General features: G+C 40.3%; 1 protein-coding gene across 1 annotated transcript in view; it reads right to left on the reverse strand.

Moving 5' to 3' along the window:
* Positions 1–15,099, reverse strand: part of vegfc (vascular endothelial growth factor c) — a 53,643-nt gene extending 38,544 nt beyond the window's left edge. Inside the window, exon 1 of the mRNA XM_067499181.1 lies at positions 14,602–15,099. Coding sequence (XP_067355282.1) covers positions 14,602–14,718 — 117 coding nt within the window. The 5' untranslated portion in view covers positions 14,719–15,099. The remainder of the gene's footprint in view (positions 1–14,601) is intronic.
* Positions 15,100–20,503: the final 5,404 nt, after the last annotated feature.

Raw genomic sequence — 20,503 nt, forward strand, 5'->3', positions numbered from 1 at the left:
CAATGTGTAGGAGCAGGATGCTACCTCAGACAACAGTAACTGCTGATGTCATTTATTGCTGCATGAAACAGCTTCAGACTTTAAACATCTCAGAGCAGTAAACAGTTAGTAACTCACATGGACCACAGCCATTAGCAGCTTACGGAGGCTGGAATTAGTTTTTCGTTCTTCCACCTCATCCCTCCGTTAACTACAAAGCTTCAGTCCCCACTGAATCAAACAAGGATGATTATTATGTCGAAGACCAGCGAAGACCATTATCAACACTAACAGTTTGAAACAGGAAATTAAAGAGATTATACAGCTGGTCTAAATAGAAACTTGAGTGATATTTATTCCTATAGACATAAGCTGTAAAACATCGGGGCCATAGTGTAAAACCATTGTTATGTGTAAAATATGCACTTTGAAATTCTCCTAAGACTCAAATGAAACCACTGGGTTAACACAGCTAAATGACGTCCGTTACAATGTGGTGGTTTCAGCTGCAGTCTCCTTATTCAGGGAAACTTTTGGGCTGAACTGTCGGTGGAAGCATCGGCCTGGTTGCTCAGTCCACCTGAGTAAGGACACAGGAGGACATCTTCTATTACTTTCTGTGCTTCCTTACAGCTTTTTGTGCAGTGCTTCGTTCACCGTCTCATGTTGTATTTCAAAAGCCTGTGTAATTTCACTGTGTGTTTACCTGATTCCTGCAGGTAGAACTGCACTTCTCATTACTGATAACTGGAAAATGTCTCCTTATTGGAATATGATGCCATCAGGATGATTGTGGTGGTTACAGTCCACGTGACTGTATCAACCACCAACACTGATATGGTGCCGTCCCACTTCATGCCAACAAAACTCCTCTAATCATCCTTGGAGACGTGAACATAGACCAAGACAAATCTCAGGCTGCTGACGTGTTTACAGTTCTGACCATGTCAGCATCGGAAACTGGTCCCCACACCCCCAACCCACACTGCTGGCAACCACCTAAACTTCATTTTCCTCCGGACCTGCATCACAGACAACATATCAATCACTCCTCTGTGTTTATCAGATGCCTCTTGCATTCGTCCAGGATGCAAAATATTGCATCCTTGTTTTTATTTGCTTTTTACACATTGTCCCAAATATTTCGGAATTGGGGTTGTAAATAAACACCCTCATCATTCTACTTTGTTTGTGTACTCCGACACTCCTGCCATTCATGGAATGATACCTGAACTGGCTGAGCTCAATATTAAAGTTGTCAAATTATTTTTTAACTGTGTCTCTTTAACATATTACATCATCCATTCTAAGGAACCAACACCCAACCTGGGAACTCGGTGGGTTGGTTGGGCCTGATCTAGCTTTGCTGCCACAGATCTCAGGTATGTGTTAAAATTAATGTGCACACCAGGGTTTAGTCTGTTTTCCATGTGCCTGTTTCAGGTCAAATCAAATTGTCTGGATCCATAAAGACCTTTGCCTTCAGAGGTTGTCTTAAAAGTGTGATCTGCACTCAAATCAAATTTTTAACCACATATTCAATTTTGGGACGATGTAATCATATTTTTAAAAAAATGGCATTAGACTATAAACAACCAAAATTAAATTCCTAATAGCAGAAAAAAATTAAGATACACACTCACTTGACAAATCATTTTCAATAAATTCGTAACTGAACAATTTAAAAAGTAAGAACATTTGTCTTTGCTTTGTGCAAATCAAAGCAAAACTTGATTTGACAAACAAAACAGCATTAACAACACAAATTAGTAAAAAGTTGCATGATACACTGGTGAGGTATAACATTATGACCACCTGTACAATCTAATGCAGCAGCTCTGCCATGATTTCTACATTTACATGGTTATAATTTCTTATTTTTATGTTGAAAATCTCATAAAGATGATAACTGTATCGTGTGTTTATTATTTTTTTCACGGCTTTGGTCATGCTATTTAAAATGAATGAGAAACCAAATTAAGGCTTGAGAACAAACGGCTGATTACATACAGTGCAATTCATGTGACCTGAAAGCGCAGACTGTCCTATGGTTAAAAGCTGTGGGTCATTTAGCAGAAAGCTGTGCGTGGATTTGTGAAAACAGATCAATCAGTCACACGCAGAGCTGTAAGGAAGACTCCAGGTGAAATAGTTTTCATTTTAGACTAGTTTATTTCTCCACCTACTAACTGAACTAACGACTCAGTCACAATGCGATTTATAGTGAAGGAAGGGGTGTGAAGTTTTAATTCTGTTTTATTTGTCACTGCGGTAACCACTGTGTTAAATTTAAAGCGTTATTTATAACAGGATTCATGATTACGATCACATTCTGATGTAAATGAAATGTTGACACTGGAAGAAATATGGCAGCGCAGAAAGAATATTTGGGCACCATTTTCACTGCCTTTCATGTTTAGTGTAACTAAGAAATTGTGACTAAACTAATCTGAAAACTTTATTTGAAGGTGACATTAGTCTTCAGAATATCAAATTGGCATAATGAAGTGGATGTTTATCGAAGTGGACATATGTTTTAGCCTTTTCCATACAAAATACCTTCTTTATGTGCCTTTAATTCCATTGCAACTTAACAAGGAAAAACTGTTCAGGGAAACACAAAGATGGAATTTTATGCAAAAATCAAATTAATTAATTGTTTGAATCACACATTAGCCTGGGATTAGATGAGAACCCAGAGGACAGAGGAGGGACCTTGTTCTAGGAACAACAGATCAAACATTACAGACACTCTAAAGGCAGAAAACAATGAAAACTGCAATAATGTGATTAGATTCGATTTGATTCGATTAGATTACAAAATTGAACAATCCGCATGTGTAAATTGGATCATTACAGTTCAAATAATTGGAAAAGGTCATGGACTCACTGACACAAGAATGTACATGAATAATTAAGTGGGTCCCAAACCAGGAGACCGAATGACTTGTACTGATGAAAAAAGGACATTGTTGCAAACAGGCTGGCTGGAAATTTGTCTCTGGCTCTTAATACACTGTAAAAGGTGCAGTGGACTCACACAGAGTCACTACATACATACACAGTGTAGAGTCAAAAATTACTAGGTGTCACACTGAAAAGTTTCAACCATTCAACAAGAACATCAAACACAAATGGAACCAAGTGTAAAACAGCAAACATAGGCTGCAGGGGAAAGATTTACACCAGCTTTGCCCACAACAGCAGATTACTGCAGCTGCTGCCGACACTATACAGAAATCTGTAGTAGTTTGGATGTGTCTAGTACTGTAAGTTATTCTATCTTTAATAAAGGGATTTCGCTCAATAAAGCTATTATTAACATATTTATATGCACAAAAAAATGATCAAACAACTGTATCCAGCACAACTCCAGATAAACAAATCGGGCAGTGTTGAGCTTCGGCACTAAACTCTTATCAGTTTGGTCAGAACATTCCACTAAACGGGTTATTGAAAAAAAATGGCCTTTTCATGTCACTAGTTTGTGGGTTAACGAACATTCCTGTCTCACATTCCTGTCTCACTGAAAATTGGTAAAGTAATAACTGGCAGTGCCTGGTGGAAAATATGGAAGATTAGCTGAACTATGATAACTATTATTTCTATGCATATGGTATCTGAATAATTACAAATTAGAACATAAATGCGTGGCTTCAAAACACATCTGGGTTTTTCCCGGTGCAGATAAACTTTACAGCCATAACTGTCGTCACATTAAAGTTTTTGCTTCCATTTGTTTACAGAAAGTACACATTGTTTTCCTTCTGCATACAGTATATATAGACAATTTTTTTTGTGCCCTTCCTGGCACAAAATTAGCTGGAGAGATTATGTACATAAATCAGGGTAATATGACATTATAATGGTTAGTGGAGCATCGGGCAGCGGGCTGGGACTGGAACACTTGGGTCAGCTCCAAACAGTCATTCAGAATGAGTCTGGACCACGTCCAGCCCACAACTCTGGGATGATTCTAACAGTGTCAAATGATGTAATCAGACGGCATTTTGTGCGGATGTAGAAATTGCTTTACAGTAGACCAAAACTCCCAAATGTACCAAAACCCATGTGACAAGGTAGCACACAGTGCTGCAAAGAACCACTACCACTGCTAAAAAAATGCAGCTACTGTATCACTAATCCTGGTTCTGTGGTTACATGTGGTTTTTCACGTCCCTGCAGATTCAAGGTTCAGTGTCCACACTTAATTGGGATTGTTTTTAGTCATGCAGGTTCTTTTTATCATTTACCTTATTAATGCACCTTAAGCATCGCCTCATGTGAGTGGAAGTGAGTGTCAATGGACTAAATAATACTATTTGAAAGATTCTAAAAACGGTTTGCTGGTTATTTAAGAGAATCAACAGACAGAATTTTCTGTCCTGGTTATTGTCAATGCCACTTATTTCATGATGCTAAAAGACAAACTCACGTTCAAAACAGCAGTGTTCTAAGTGCTACATACTGATGACAGTCGGTGGTTTTGTAGTGGTTGTGACCATTACATCCACTGTTTCATTAATGCGTTAATGGATCAGTTAAAACAATGTCATGACACTTTTTTTATTTCTGTTCTCTCATGCAATCAGACTTTAAAGATGATGTCGGGGTGACTCTATGATCAGACAGACGTGTAATCTCAACATTAATCTAATGTCAAATTAAGAGCTGCTCTACTATGATGTGTAGTTTGCTCTCGAGGGAGGTGGAAAAAAACTCATTGTGTGCTTACAAAGGAAAATTTGAACAAAAAATTGCAGCACGCAAATCCAAGAATATGTCAACTGGAGGCCATTACCCATGCAGCAGGTCATAACAGCAAAAGGGTCCTCTACTAAGGACTGAAGACACTTCATGAAGGAATTGAGTGACTTTGAGACTGCACTAGTCATTAAAAGCTGAAAAAGTGTGCTGACTTTTAAGGAACCTCAGTTCCACTGAGCTATTTAAATAGTTCTTGTTTGAACTGTTCATTGCAAACAGCTGAAAGTTTGTATATTTGACAATACAATTACAATAAAATAGGAGTTTAAGGATTTTCACAGCGACTGCACCTGTTACACAGATAAGTATGCAGAAGAAATTGTTTTCTGTAAATATAAAAACATATTCTGAAAGTGAAATGCAGGTTTTCAGCAGAAAAACAGCCTGTCGGCCTCTCAGCTCCGACAATCTCAATTCATTATGCATTCTTTCCTCATTGACCCTCTCTCACCCTCCATTCACTCCCCTTCACGGCACACCACCACCCCCCCACCCCACCCCCACCACCACCTCCCATTCAGACTCACGCAACCTAAAGTACTGTGTGTCAACTGGTGAGGTCCGCAGGTCAGTCTTTGGAGGGTCTACGACCAACTGGTTAACCTTCAGATGTCACAACACTTTGAATGAGCCCTCACATACTTTGAGTTCAAAGAGCAACAAGGGTCAAAAGTGCTGCGTTAATACTGGGCAGTCGAAATGGGTCCCAGAGAGCTGAATCAGAGTGAAAGTACTAAACATTATTTTAACAAAACTCAGAAGATGTTGCAATGTAACAACATGTTGAGACATTGTGTCTGACCATCAATCCAGTCCTGAAACAAGCACAGAGAGACAGCCTATCATTACATTTGAGTAGCTCAAACTTCTGGAACTTTTGGCATTTAGCAGCAAATAATAAACAGAAAAGATTATTTTTCAATGAATAATCAACCACTGCAGCTCTAATCTATAAATATGACATGCTATTCTGATAAAGGAGAAACTCCAGCATGCCAGTGGTCATTCCAAATTCCACACGCGTGTTTTTTGAATTCTAAGCAAAAAAAAACAAAAACATTGGGCCCCTTCCCAAATAAGACACATGGAAAACCTAGCCAAACACAACATCTGACCTGATTCAAAATTAGGCCCAACTGAACAGACCCAGATGGAGAACAGCAGCATCAGCAGCAGCATGACACGCTCAGGGAAAATTATTGTCATCACTCCCCACACCCTTCTGTGCTGAACATCATGTAGCATTGCAGGTAATAATGAGCCTGTAGGCACTAAATATCAGCTTATCTGACTGAAATAATATTAACATAAGAATTGGATTGTTTATTTTCTTCCAAATAAAAAAAAATAAGTAGGCTACATATAAACTGTAACTTTTTTAATTTGAAAAGTAAAGGGGAGATATCTGAATAGCTAGGCTGAGGAGCAGCACAAATGGAGCTCTTTGGATTGTGAAGGTGTACCTAATAAAGTGGCTAATGACTGTACATTAGAAGGTTATTTTGAAAATAAATAAAATTTTGCATAGATTAATTTAATCAGATATGATGATGTAAATACTGGAGCTTAGCTTGTACCTTTGGAGTTTCGCTCTTTGTCTCTTTCAGTCGAAACCTTCACTCCCTGATTGTTTCACAGTGCATGACAGATTAAGTGCTGAGATAAACTGCTTATTTTTGGCTCAGAAAAAAGGAAGATAAATACAGGACTGAAAATAATGAAAATCAAAGTTTGTTTTTCTTTAGGGGAGTGTAGACAGCTTAGAAATAAAGATGAAATTTAAAGAGATAATTGAGGGTCAAGTGCATAGATCTTAATGGTTAAAAACCGTGTGAGTACATGTGCACATGAGCACATGTGAGTAATTTCATCCACCTGGCTTCCATCTATAAGTGATTAGAGATGCTCACACACACACACAGTGATTGGAATGGGGCGGTACAGAGGAACAGGTTGCTCCTAGAACTTGAACCATATTATTCTGTACAGGGGGGATCGTGTTGTAATGAGAAGATTTAAACTAACAGATCCAAAACGACCCACCAAAGACACTGATTGCACCCCTCCTAACTTTCAAATGAGTCAAACACTGTCTATCGTCCAGAACCGGTCTAACAAGATGGAACCAAGCCACTAATAGAAATAGACAAACTGACAGTTTAACATGAAGTTAAAACTTACTCTCAAAAACAGTTTGAACCAGTTTGAAGGTAAAAGGTAAAACCTATTTGTAGCCTTTACATTTTGCTACATGTTCTAAAATCCATCCATCCATTATTGAAACCAGTTACTGTTTCCTGCAAAGAGTTGTGGTAATGCCTTTCCCAGGTATGATTGGGCAAAAGGCAGGGTACATCCTGGACAGACCAGTCCATCCCAAGGCTGACTTATAGAAACGTGCAGAAAAAGATAACAATTCACAAAGTAATAATTTCAATCAAACCTTTAAGGGTCTGAATACTGTGTCACAGTCTTATGTTCACCACAACCGCTAGATGTTAAAATACATTCAACTTAATTTATATAGCGCCAATTCACAACAAGGTCCTCTGATTGAACTTTACAGAATAAATTCAGGACTACAAATACGTATAGAGGAAACTCAAAAATTCCCTTTGAGCAAACTCTAGACAACAGTGGAGAGGAAAAACTCCCTTAATGGAAGAAACCCCCAGCAAACCAGGCTCAGGGTGGGCGGCCATCTGCCTTGACCAGTTGGGGTGAGTGAAAAGTAGAGAAAGAAAATAAAAGAGCAACAAAAAGTGGCAACAAAACAAAACATCGAGCAGGTTGGTTGGACCAGTAGCTGCACACTGGAAAACACACAGCTCCAAAGTCGGGGACACCTGCAGAGAGGGAGACGGAGAAAGACAACTACAGGAAAAAACACACAGAGTTAATGTCATAGAGTGGTGACAATTAACTAAATGTGGGGTGAGAGGAGAGGGGAGAGGGACGAGAGGAGGAAAGGAGCTCAGTGCATAGTGGGGTGGGTCCCCCAGCAGTCTAAGCCTATAGCACGGTGTCCGCTTCCCGAATCTGAACTGGGTGCTGGTTCCAAACACCTCATAGTAGAGTTTTATCCTACTAGAGCACGTTGCTTTCAGAGTGCAAGTTTACTTTTAGTTCCTAGAAGTAGAATATGACGCAGAGCCTTTAGCTATCGAGCTCCACCACTGTAGAACCAGCTCCCAGTTCCGATTCAGAAGCCAGACATCTTACCACATTTTGATAAAGCCTATAGTTAGAATTGGCTCAGGTGGCTGAATCAGCTCTTGGTTATATTGCTATTGACTCAGTCTGCTTCCCCCTTCCCCCCAAGGCCATTCCCTGTTAATCTAGGTGCAAATACTGATCCTTTAACCATGGATGACAAACATTAGTAAATTCTTATCTAGACAGCAAACTTCTGGTGATACATCAAGAGCACTGCTTTTGCTTTTTTCTGAGTTAAAAACTTGACATCAGAATATCTTGAACCATCACTAAAGTCTTTAGCTCTTGGCATCCAGGGCTTTTTGAATAACTACATGAAATGTTTATTAAATATTTTCTTTTGAACCACTTAAGCCACTGAGCAACACAGATGTGCAGTAAAGCTCTGTCAATCTACTACTGCTGGATCGCTTTCCTTTTTTTTAATGGTTATTTATAGATGCATAGTTGAGATGGACACAACCTTCAGAAAGGAGCAATGAGACTGACCTGGATTGTCCACGGAGAAATCACAGAAAATTCCTTTGAAATTATTACTAATTACACCCTGCAGACTCCAAGGGTTTGTGAAATATGGGTGAAACATGCAGAGAGAGGGAGAGAGATGGGGGTTCCGGGGGGGGGGGGGGGGGGGGGGAATAAAAAGAAACAAAGGTGGTCACTGGGACAGAAAATAGAAAGTGCGTTCATAATCTTTTATTAGTCATTTTCAGCATGATGAGCTAGGAGAGATGTAGCAACATGGCCCACTATGACTGAGAGAGGTATTGACACAGACCTGGGGATACAGAGCGAGAGAGATGCTGGCGTTGTGTCAGGTATTTCACCACATTCATCAGTCTTCTTCAACGTTCAGGGTCATCAACAGATTACATGAAGGTTGAAACTTTCTGGTGGGCCTTGGGGATCTGCTAGAACCCATCATCACTTTAAACCATCATTGAGTTTCAAGCATAACAACAATATTTGACTTGGAAGAAAGGTTTTCAGCCCAGCTTGGCCAGAATTTCAATCAAGGTGTTCTGCAGGCCAAACCAAAAATCCGAATTCATTCCTGAAACATAACTCATGGTGTGTCTGTCCACTCAGATGGAAATTTAGCACTCAACATGAACAAGTGTTCATAACTGTAGAAGCAAGAACACCAATATATTTTTAATACGCTCAACAGGACACATCCGTAATCGGTTGCCGAATAGTACGCTACTACTTTTACGTAAAACCCTGCCATGGTAGACAGCCTCATCCTCTATTTGGGAAGTTCAGATTTAATTCACAGATCACTGTTATTAGTCAAGGAAAAGATGATGGAAATAACAGCCCATGCAAAAAGACTTGTATTGTAGCTGCATGTTTTTTGCCAGTTCTAACAAATCATGTGCAAATTTCCCTACAGCAAAACCCAAATTTTAACCCAATATGTTCTTCCTACCTGACATTCATTGCCTTCTGTTCGTTTGAGAGAAGTGTTTGGTGAGTTGACAAAGCTCAGTGAAATTAATTGCTTTGGAAAATGGCAGGCAGTAACATCAAGGCAGAAGAATTAGTAGTAAATGGAATAAGAAAATGCTAAAACACATCACCTTGAAGTCTAAATGAATCATGTGCGTATGCTTTGATCGTCAAGCCAATATCTGGGACTGAGGGTGGAGAAATACAGGCCCTGAAGCAGCAACTGAAAGTGGGAAGAAAGGAACAACACTGAAAAACATGGCTATATATGTTGAAGCTGCTCTGGAAAACACCATAATTAATGCTAAAACCAAATAGTTTGGAAACACAAAATAACCAAATCGTGCCTCCAAAAAAATGTGCTTCTCATACAATAAGTTAGATTTCCCAGAACATATTGAAGGACAATCTGAAAGGTGTTGCTTGTAATGATGAACTCATCCCTGCTACACTTTTAAATCCATTTCATCATGTCCTCATGTACCTGTTCTCTATCTGACATACACAAGCACTGAACAACAGGACTTTTCTTATTTATCTGCACTGTAAAAGACGAGCAAAAGTACTGGTATTTGTCAGAAAGATACTTGATACTAATTCTGCGCTGTGTCTGACATATTTATAGGCCCAGACTGTGCTAACAAGCAACATTTATCCCTGCTCCAGGATGTGGTGTGACCCTTTTAACAGTCCAAAGATGCTGGGGTGGTTTGTTCAATGAACTGAACATTCATTTTAGCCTTATGGTACGTTCACGCTACCACCAACAAATCCCTCGTCCAGTGAGAGCTAGTGTAGTCACTCAGTATACTGTGAGCTGCGTGAGACACAGACAGAAGAGAGACAGAAGGACCCCAGCAACGCAACAGATTACAAGTTAACCAAAGCTCAACTTTGTGCAAAGATGCTGACAAGAGCCAATTGGCAGTGTCAGGATTCTAGTGGAAACATAAGCAGAGAGTGAGTTTACTACCTGACATAAATTAATTTTAAACAGTACAGAGGAAAAGCTGATGACTGCATATTTATTATGTATTTAACACATTATGATGGCTGCTAAACCAAATTGCAGACATTGTTGTTGGACATTGTTTCTATTATGGTCAGAAGCATCAGAACAACCATCCAGTCACAGCATAGCATGTAAATAATCAGGCTCAGCAGCAACCCCCCACCCCCACGCCCCCCCCACCCCCCCACCCCAGAACTACAGCTCTGCCTGTCTTGACTTCATTGAAGTTGTCAGGTCCAGAAACTGTGCCAGTGAAATAGCACAGAATAATTCAAGAAAAAAACTAAATGCAATTTGGATTATGTTACATGTTCATATAGTAAGGGTAAATGATATGCTTATGTAATTTTGATTGTTTCTGCAGCCTGCCATTATAAACTTCTGTAGCTTCACCACTGACCAACTGAAAGTGGTTCACAGTCATGCTGACTATGTGCAGCTCTTAGTCGATCGCTGTCTTGGTTATCTTTACCACCATGGCAGTGCTCCTTCGAAAACATACAACAAAAGCGGAAAAATCCTGCAGTTTGAAGATGTGACAAACAAGGAAGCCAATACAAAAGCCATCTTGAAGTGCATGTCTGTAGACATACCGTAGCTTTCCATTTGTCCACATCATGGTACGAGGATGTGCAGAGTGTAATGAGAAATCCAGCAAGGACAACATTTCAGCAGTGGTTTCAGTGATGGCGCATGGATGAGTGCAAACAGCACATTAAGTCTTTAGGAGACCATTAAAACAAGAATGTAAATACACTGCTCAAAAGTGAGTAAATTCAAACCTGAGCTTAAAGTCTGTGCACTGTGATTCTGCACTTTTTATACATTCTTCTAATTACACAGCTTTTTGCACACTGCAAATGATTCAAATGAAACAGTCAGTAAGTTGCCAACAACATATGTAAGCAAATTAAAATGTAAGTACTTTGCTTTGTTTGGCCCAACGTTTTGGCACTGATTGTACTGCTATGAAGTTCTTTTATGTTGGTTTCAAGACAGGGGTTCAGTAACGTACTATTATTACTCACTAACGCCCTTATTTTGAAATACCATTTGGTGGAGAACCCGCAGGCTGAAATGGCTTATAGTCAGAAACGCCCCAAAGCAACGAAGCAAAAAGTGTTTAGATGTTGCAGGTCGAAAGGAAACTTGCCAAAGATAGCCAGTGAAAAAAAGGAGAGGGGGGACAAAGGAATATTAGGAAAGTTGTGAAGACAAATGGGACACAACAGGGTTCACTGGAGAGGCTGACGTGAGATTTTATTTCCATTCGCCACATGTAGTGTTAGTTGTTCGAGGCCAGAATTCAGACTAAGGAACATCACTTATTTAGGTTTATGGACATCATTCTGCAGCTGGTAGAGACAATGATGTTTATTACACTTCAATCTACAAATGTTTTGGACACTGGATAGTTTTCAATACAAAGCTGACATTTTGCTCTAGTGATAGATAGAGAAGACGCCATGGAGCATCCAAAGGAATTAGAAACTCTGCCCCTGTTAGGAAGTTTCCTCTGGGGACATGGAATATTTATCCAACTTCATAGCTGTCTGTTCAGTAGCTGAGAAAATAGTTTGATCTGGGCCAAAGTGATGGAGGAATTAACTGACTGAAGCCAGCTGCACACTTCTTGATGAAGTGTCCACAAACTGGCTGCATGCACCTGCAAACCTTCACAAGGACATAAGTGCAGCCGGTCCACAGACGATGGTAGCATGCTAGCATTGCTGTGTCTCATGAGGCTCAGAATTGCTTGCTAGCATGTTAGAAAAAACAGCTTTGTAAGCCAGTGACTGCTAACTGATGACTCTGCTCGTTCCACATAATGTTCTGTGTCAATTGCTTAAGGCCCCTTTAATTAAACCATTTGTAGCCTCGGATCATTAACAACTTAAATAGCATGTCCACGCAGGCCTCGTACGTCACATGTTTATGTCTGTGTGTTTGAGAAAAAGGCTAAAACATGCAGGTCTTTTTAGGTTAAGGGGTCCTACAACGTTTCTTTACTCATTGAGCTCAAGAAACCAATCAGGCAGATGCTTCCATTCAAAGAATCATACAGTACATATGAATATTCATGTAACAGGAGCAACTAGGTTTATTCTTACTCAAAGATACTTCAACATGTGAACCACAGCAATCAGGGTTTAAACCAATCTGGCAATTAACACACTCTAAGTCCCTCTAACTCGCAGTAGTATCTTAAAACAAGTAGATACATTCTCCATAATTTCAAAACCTCCTTCCTACTCCGAGTGACCAAAGTACTAAATGTTCATCAAAATCACCTTTTAATTTTTCCCCTTGGACAGATCAGTTAGTTTCCGCTGTTATTTTAATTCCTCGGAATAAGTGTAAAGGATTTAAAAGTTGACGACAGGAACTGAGAGAGAAACTCATCATCCCAATTACTGTGATCAAATAGCTGCTTGTTCCTACTTAGCACTTATCCCCCCTTTACGCCAGCCCTGTATCTAATGAAGCCACCACACACACACACACACACACTTGACCCATGTGACACCTCCATTCATTGGCTCTTTTCTCGGTCTAATCCTCCCCCTTGGAAAATATTCACTGCTCTCCCTCACCCCCTTCCTTTCCCATCCAGTTCCTCTGTTAATTTACTTCAATTCAACTCTGCTGTGCTGGCATAACATTAAAGAAAGGTATGTTTCAATTGTGCATCAAAGCAGCTATTATTACTGGACCTGACAGACGGATAATAACCTTTAAACAAAAGCCAGTTAATATTGGTGTTACCTTCCCTGTGTGAAACAATAACGCTTTAAAATGTAATACATCAAATGTGTTTGTGTAGCTCAGTCTGTCCTTGACTTCTTCGATCCAGAGGCTCAGCAGACAAAGATCAGGCTAAAGCTTTAATGATCTCCTGCAGACCACAGCAGATGATTACAATCAGTTAAGAAAATACATACATGCCTTTTGTTTTCACTTGTGCAAAGCCCCCCCCCCACACACACACACACACACACACACACACACACTCACACACACACACACAGGGGAAGTGAACAGAGACGCCTGCTCAAACTGTGCGAGAGGGAGAGAGCGAAGGCATCAGGAGTGAGACATTTTTATTTATTTTTTTTGAACATGTGAAAACAGTTTAGTGCCATTTGAGAAGAATTTTTGTGTCTACATCCTGGTTTTTAGCCTTATTTATATCATAAATTGTATAAAACAATTTTACAAAGTTCTGACAAATCCTACTTTTAGTTCTCTGTATAAGCTAAGCTTCACCAACAGGTTTGAATAAAACGATGAGATGAGACAACCCTGATGCACTGATGAATAACCAAATGGGCCTATATCACGAACAGGTCCTGCGGTCCGAGAGTTCAAGGAGCCCAGAGCCTCTGAGCCTCTGATCCTACTGTTCATAGTCCTTCTTTGGAAAACCTCCGTTAAACGACACAAAATATAAATATAAAGAGCCACAAAAACATTCAAAACAAGACAAAAATGATGAACGTGGACCTGACAAAATGATAAAACAAACAAAGAAAATGTGCCAAAACAGACATCGTGCTGATCAAAGCAAATAGAAAGGACAGGAGACCCTTCCCCTGTCTGCGCCAAAGACCCCTCTTCTCATAATCAATCCACAGATGGTATCTTCACTGCCCCTCAGTGAGCTGAACTTTACGTGTAAGCTGGTCCAGAATGTATCCATCTGAGATTAGACCGGATCCATTACCAAGCCTTTGATTTGTTGCTTTGGCAACCATATTTAATATCGGTCCGACCTGAATAACTTTACCTAGAGGGAATTGAAAGGATCAGGCTTTAATCCATCCTCAGTAGCTACAACCACTCATTCACTCCCCACTCCACGTGAGGGTCTCCTCAGATTCACCTGTGGTGATAGGGTGGGCTTACCTCTGTTAGTCCACTGGTTTTAGACTTTTAGCAAAAAAATATATTGTAATAATTACGTGTAATATTCAAATTGCATATGGTAGAAGTTGGTTCGTGCTTTATTTTGGAAAAATGTCCAGTACCAAAGCACAGAATGAAGAGAACTTCGGGGTCTCTGCGGACCCCTCACACAGAGGATCAGGTGAAACAATAAAGCACATGGAGCTGTGAGCGTGCGGTGGCACAAAGACCTCCAGCTTCACTTCGCACAAGTTTGTTCTCCAACTTACCGGCTCGTCCATCTGCTCCTGCTCGTAGTAATCATCATAGTCGCTGTGGCTGAAGTCGCTGGCGAGGTTGGTGTAGAGGAGATAGGTCAGTAAAAGAGCTATTCCCACTAGGTGCATGGTTATAAAGTCCGCAAGTGTTTAGGATCCGAGAAGCATAAAAAGGAATATTTCAAAATCCCTCCCCAGCGTCTGCGCTCCCCGCTCCGTCTGCCTCTGATAACACGCTTTCATCTGCACTCTCTCTCCCTGTCTCCCTCTGCCTCTCTCTCTCTCTGCCTGTCTAACTTTCCCTGTCTCCGTTTGTCTCTGTCTCTCTCCGGGCCCAGCGTGTGTACGTGTATGGTGTGTATCAGATGGAAACAGACAGATCCGCTGGTCTGTCGCGTTAATTAAGCACGTTGAGCCGCAAAATTGGAGAAAAATTGGGCGATCAGTTTTCAAAATAAAAGTCGCACATTACATTAGAAACCGTTCTAAGCGAAGCAACAGTTAGTGATATTTTCTACTGACCTCTGTCGTCAATTGATAGGAACTACATCACAGACCCCTGCTGCAGAGCCCCTTTCAACTTATTCCTCTCTGCTATGCAGCTGGCCAACATTCACCAGGAGCAACTACGTTGGGGTTCAGTGTCTTGCTCAAGGACACTTCAACATGTGACCTGAGGAGCCGGAGATTGAACAAACAGCTGTGAGGTTGGTAGACAACCGCTCCACCTTCCTGCACCACTGTCGCCTATAGAACATCCACCCATCCAGCGGGGGCTTTCCTCTGTACTTGTGTGGGGTTTCTCCCACACACCAGAGAAATGCAATTTAGTCAACTGGTGACTCTAAATTGCCAGTGAACATGAGTCAGATCCCGAAAATCCACTGCGGTCATAAACAGATGGCAAATTCAAAAAGTGTGTCACTGTTCAAATACTTCTGGACCTGACTGTACATGTCAGGCCTACAACAAACTGTCAACATGTTCAGGACCCTGCCCTCCACCTAAGACACCTTACCATAATGCGGGGCGGTGGTGTTGAAGGCTTCTGTGATTCATTAAAAATATAGGCAGCTCAAGTCTCCTTAACTACAGTTTGTGGGTAGTGCACGTCCAACATAGTCTGCTGATTTAAATGCAGTCATGCTATTCAGTGATCAGTTAGCAACGTCATGTATGTCATCAGTGTCAAGCAAAAGTTGCAATTGGTGAGATCGCTTACAGTAAAAATGACCACATCCACATTGAGTAGGTTGGATAAAGTGGGAGACAAACTGCAGGACTTTGAAATGAGAGCCACCAGTTTGTTAAGATCTTTTTAAACAAAATATATAATATTTTCCCGAATTCTAACCAACTCATTTTTGTGTTCTACAAAAGTTCTACCTGGGTTTAGTTTTGTAACCATGACAACAGAGGTATTACCTGATGTGCCTATTGGCAGGTACAGGTACCTGCTAAGCAATACTGTATGTACTGGCTAATAAGAGCAGATAATGCAGCACTGAGTAACTGGATAACTTCTCATTTGGGTGACAAATTTTATGACAAAGCACTTGAGAGTACAAAAAAAATTTTAAAAGTTACATTTACATCTTACAATTCCACCTCAAATGTATTTTGATCCAAATTCACATTTTCTATAATTGCGAATCTTTATTATTTGTGTGTGTGTGTGTGTGTGCATGTGTGTGTTTCTTTTGCACATGCACACACATCCACTAGTGAAAAAAAGTCGTACTTCGCAGGAGGTCTCTGTTCATCTCCGAGTTAAGCCAAGACTCTGTGTGTGAGGGGCCACTGTGCAGATATTGAGGGGATATGAAATCCCTCAGCATGGCTGGCATTCCAGTGAATCCCCCCCCCCCCACACACACACACACACACACACACTTAACTGGTCTTAACTGAATGAGTTAGCAGGAAAAGTAATGCGCCTCAAAAAAGTGGTCTCAAAAAAGTAGACAAAATAATGACTAAGACAAATGAGGACATACATGTGCATCTGCATCTGATCCTGGCTGCTAAACATTAGAAAAGTATAATGACTTAAAAAGTGACTGTTTCAGAAAAGCATTACAGTTTCACTCTATGTGTGTGTGTGTGTGTGTGTGTGTGTGTGTGTGTGTGTGTGTACTCAGTCACCCGTTCGAACTGTGGGAAGTTTTAGTTGACCGGAACATAACAACAATGGTCAGCGTGGTAATAGGTTTTTTTGTTTGTGTGAGTGTGTGTGTGTGTGTGTGTGTGTGTGTGAGTGCATGTTTGTGTGTTAGCATGTGAGAGTTGTGTGTTAAAACCTTGTAGTTTTGGTATGTAAGTGTTGTCGAAAATGTGGATAATTTGCTGTTTTTTTCTGTTTATTCCTTATAAATTCGTTAGAGTCTTCTTCCAGGAGCTTCCTCTGACCACTGAGCCCTGGTCTGCATTCAAAAATTGTGAGGTGGGTCCATGCATTAGCTGCCATGATGTCATTGTGGAGGTTTGCAGGCAGCTTTTTCAGCAATATTGTTCTCTGATTAAATATTACAGTGTCCCATTTCTGCTTTCTGTGTTTTCTGTGGCCAGCTGCTCTCCATTCGTTGGGCATCAGTGAGAGGGGATTTGCCTGTTTTGGTGTTTTATCGAAGACAAAGAAAACTGCAGAAACATCTGGTGTGGACACGTCGATTTTGAACAAAGGCATTGTTGACAACAAAGTCTTCGCTCTGTCATTACTGTGTGGTGGATATTGTTTTAACCAGTGACCATACAAAGACAAGGACAACAGCCTGGTGAAAAAGGCAGTTTAGTGGGGTTAGAATGATCAGTTGCAAGATATGGACCTTGTAGATTACTTAACCTTATATAGACCCAAAAAGAGCAACAGCAATTTTTTTATTAATATTTTCTGTAATATAATTTCCAGATTTTCTTGGGTCCAAATGAGTAGAGGAAAAAATTGGTGTTGGACTTTTCCTTTACCGTCTCTCTGTTACACTCACACACACACAGAGACACACACACACACACACACACACACACACAGTGCCTGGAGCGTAGGCATGTTAGTGTGGTGATAAGCCTCTTTTGTTATTAGTTGACACTTCGACACTATTACTTAGACTGGGCCTGGGGATAAAGACTTAACCAACAGCTGGTGTGTATTTGTGTGTTTGGTTACTCAAAGTGTGTGTTTGAGAGCAACAATGCATCACAATGTTTTTTTTCACTTTTACAGTCACACTTTGTGTATCGTGATTTTACTTGACACAACAAAGAATTGGTCTTACGATTTTTTAAAATATACATTAAAATGTCCCTCTGCCTATTTGTAAATGAACCCATTTAAACCCAAGATGGTTTTTTGATTTTTTTTCATTTGCATTCATTTGTTTAATGGAACAATAATCTTATGTTGTAAATGGGCCTGTGAAATATTGTTATTGACACAGTCAGATGCAGAAAAGGTTGATCGTGACATTTGACCCTTATAGCAGCAGGTGCTAGTACGTAGCAAATAAACAAAAGAGAGATCAAATAAAGTAGATGCAACTATTTATTTTCACCTAATAATAACGGCAACATTAATTTTATCACAAGGCCAAACATCGAGACAGAAAATCATTCACATTTTCACACCTACAGGCTATTTAGCCCGTCCTCACCCAGTAACCAAACCGTATGTCCCTCAATTCAGAAAGAAAACCCAGGCGGGCAGACTACACTGGCAACCAATGTACACACAACAATATATTAGAGTGGCGAGAATAAATACATTTTTTGTCATAAACAACAAAAGGCTGTGTGAGTCAGTGACCTGATCTGAAATCACATTTATTTAACTTTAAGTATTCTTTGATAGAACAACTTGCATCTGTGGGTTTTTTTGTCTTGTTGCATCCTTCGTTTTCGGTAGCGTTTCAGATCACGGAAGGATACTTTTCATATATACCCATAAAGCTTTCTGAATTCTGTCAATAATGGTAAGTCGTCGTGTTCCAGAGTCAGCAAAGCAGGTCCTTACTACCACAATGAACTCATTTTATTTTGGGCGTCAAAGGTCAAGGTAAATGTGACCTCACATCCACCCATTCTTGGTTTGAAAGAATATCTTCAAATTTGCCTCAAACATCCATATGAAATTAAAGACAAACTTATACTTTTTTTTGGACAAAAGTCAAAGGTCAAGGCCACAGCGGCCGCACGTCCTTTTACTGTACTGGACATAATTTCACAAAAATGACTTGGGAGAAGTTGTTCAAATTTGAAAGAAGCACTCAGGCTTTAATGGCAATAAGCCAAAGGTCAAGGTCACAGTGACAGTGACTCATGGAGGTCACTCCCATTTCTGTACACACCATATCAGAGGGATGCCTTGAAGAATTTCTTTAAAGTCGGCACAAAGGGTTGAAGAATACACTGATTACATTTTGTTGGTCAGAGGTCAAACGTCAAGGTCACTGTGACCTCACATTTGTGCTGCTCTTTTGAAAACAACATCACAGGAAGGCCTTGAGGGAATTTCTTTAAATTTGGCACAAAAATCCACTTGGTATAAAGGATGAGCTGCTAAGCCTTTGACCTGGTCAGAGGTCAAAGGTCAAGGTCACTGTGATGTCACATCCTTGCCATTCCTGGGAACATATTATCCCAAGAATACTCGATGGAATTTCTTCACGTTTAAAACAGGCCTCCACCAGATCACGAGGATGAACTGATTAGATTTTGGTGGTCAAAGGTCAAAGATCGACATCACTGCAAACTCACATCCACCCTTTTGTAAATGCTATATCTCAGAAATGCCAGGAGGCAATATCATGACATTTGGCACAAACGTCCACTCAGACTCATGGATGAACTGATGTGAATATGAATCTGCTAAAACATGAATGTAAAACTGCAACTTGATGGGTCCAAGGGTGGAGGGTTCCTATTATGTAGCTTTAGGACTAATCAGTCAAATCAAGTCAAATTTATAAAGAAACTGGAAAAACCTAAACTTCCAAATGCAGTAAATAATGACTTAACTATTGACAATGTGAACTGACTGTTACACATTAGATGAAGACAGTGCAGTTAGAGCTTTGCTGCAGATGGTTCAGCTTTTGCTGTTCTCTCTCCCTGCATCCTCCAGTTCAAGGTTACATAAATAAGAAACCCTTGGCTCAAATCTGACCTTTTGGTTAGCCAACTAATTGCGTGCGCACACACGGGCACAGACACGCACGTAATACATCTAAAGAGTAACAGTTCAGACCCCCCACAAATATCTGTTCAATGTTGCATGTACTGAGGAGCAATTTTTGAGTATGTGTGTGCGTGTGTGTGTGTTTGTGTGTGTTCCTTAATTGGAATGTTGTGCTTTTAGTCGTGCAATCACAGATGTCTGTGGAATTTGAGCTGATATGAAAATAATTGCTTCACTTTGGCTGGAACAGACATAGTAACGAGTTGTGTGTTGACACAGTCAGAAAATAACACAATATGTTTTAACGTTTACACTTAAATTTGTTTTAAACTGTTCGCAGGATGTTTTTTATGTAATCCACTGCAGTGTTCTTCAACATTGAGCTAAAGTCCTTAACACGTCAGCCTGTGTGTTCTGAATGCTGGAGAAGAGAGCTGACAAAAGTCTGTGTGTGTGTGTGTGTGTGTGTGTGTGTGTGTGTGTGTGTGTGTGGCTTGTATGTTTGAAGACATGAAAATCCCTGATTAGTTCTTTAACATGATCAACACAGGAATACCAGACTGTGTGTGCGTGCGTGTGCGTGCGTGTGCGTGTGCGTGTGTGTGTGTGTGTGTGTGTGTGTGTGTGTGTGTGTGTACGTGCACGCACGATCCAACTGCAGCACACCTTAAAGTTTATTTAAACTATGTAACAGTAAAAATGCTTCTGCAGTGACCTGTTCTCAGCTGAACTGAAGGTTTCAAC

The sequence above is a fragment of the Channa argus genome, chromosome 3 (genome assembly GCF_033026475.1).
Source record: "Channa argus isolate prfri chromosome 3, Channa argus male v1.0, whole genome shotgun sequence".
In the NCBI taxonomy this organism is placed as follows: Eukaryota; Metazoa; Chordata; class Actinopteri; order Anabantiformes; family Channidae; genus Channa; species Channa argus.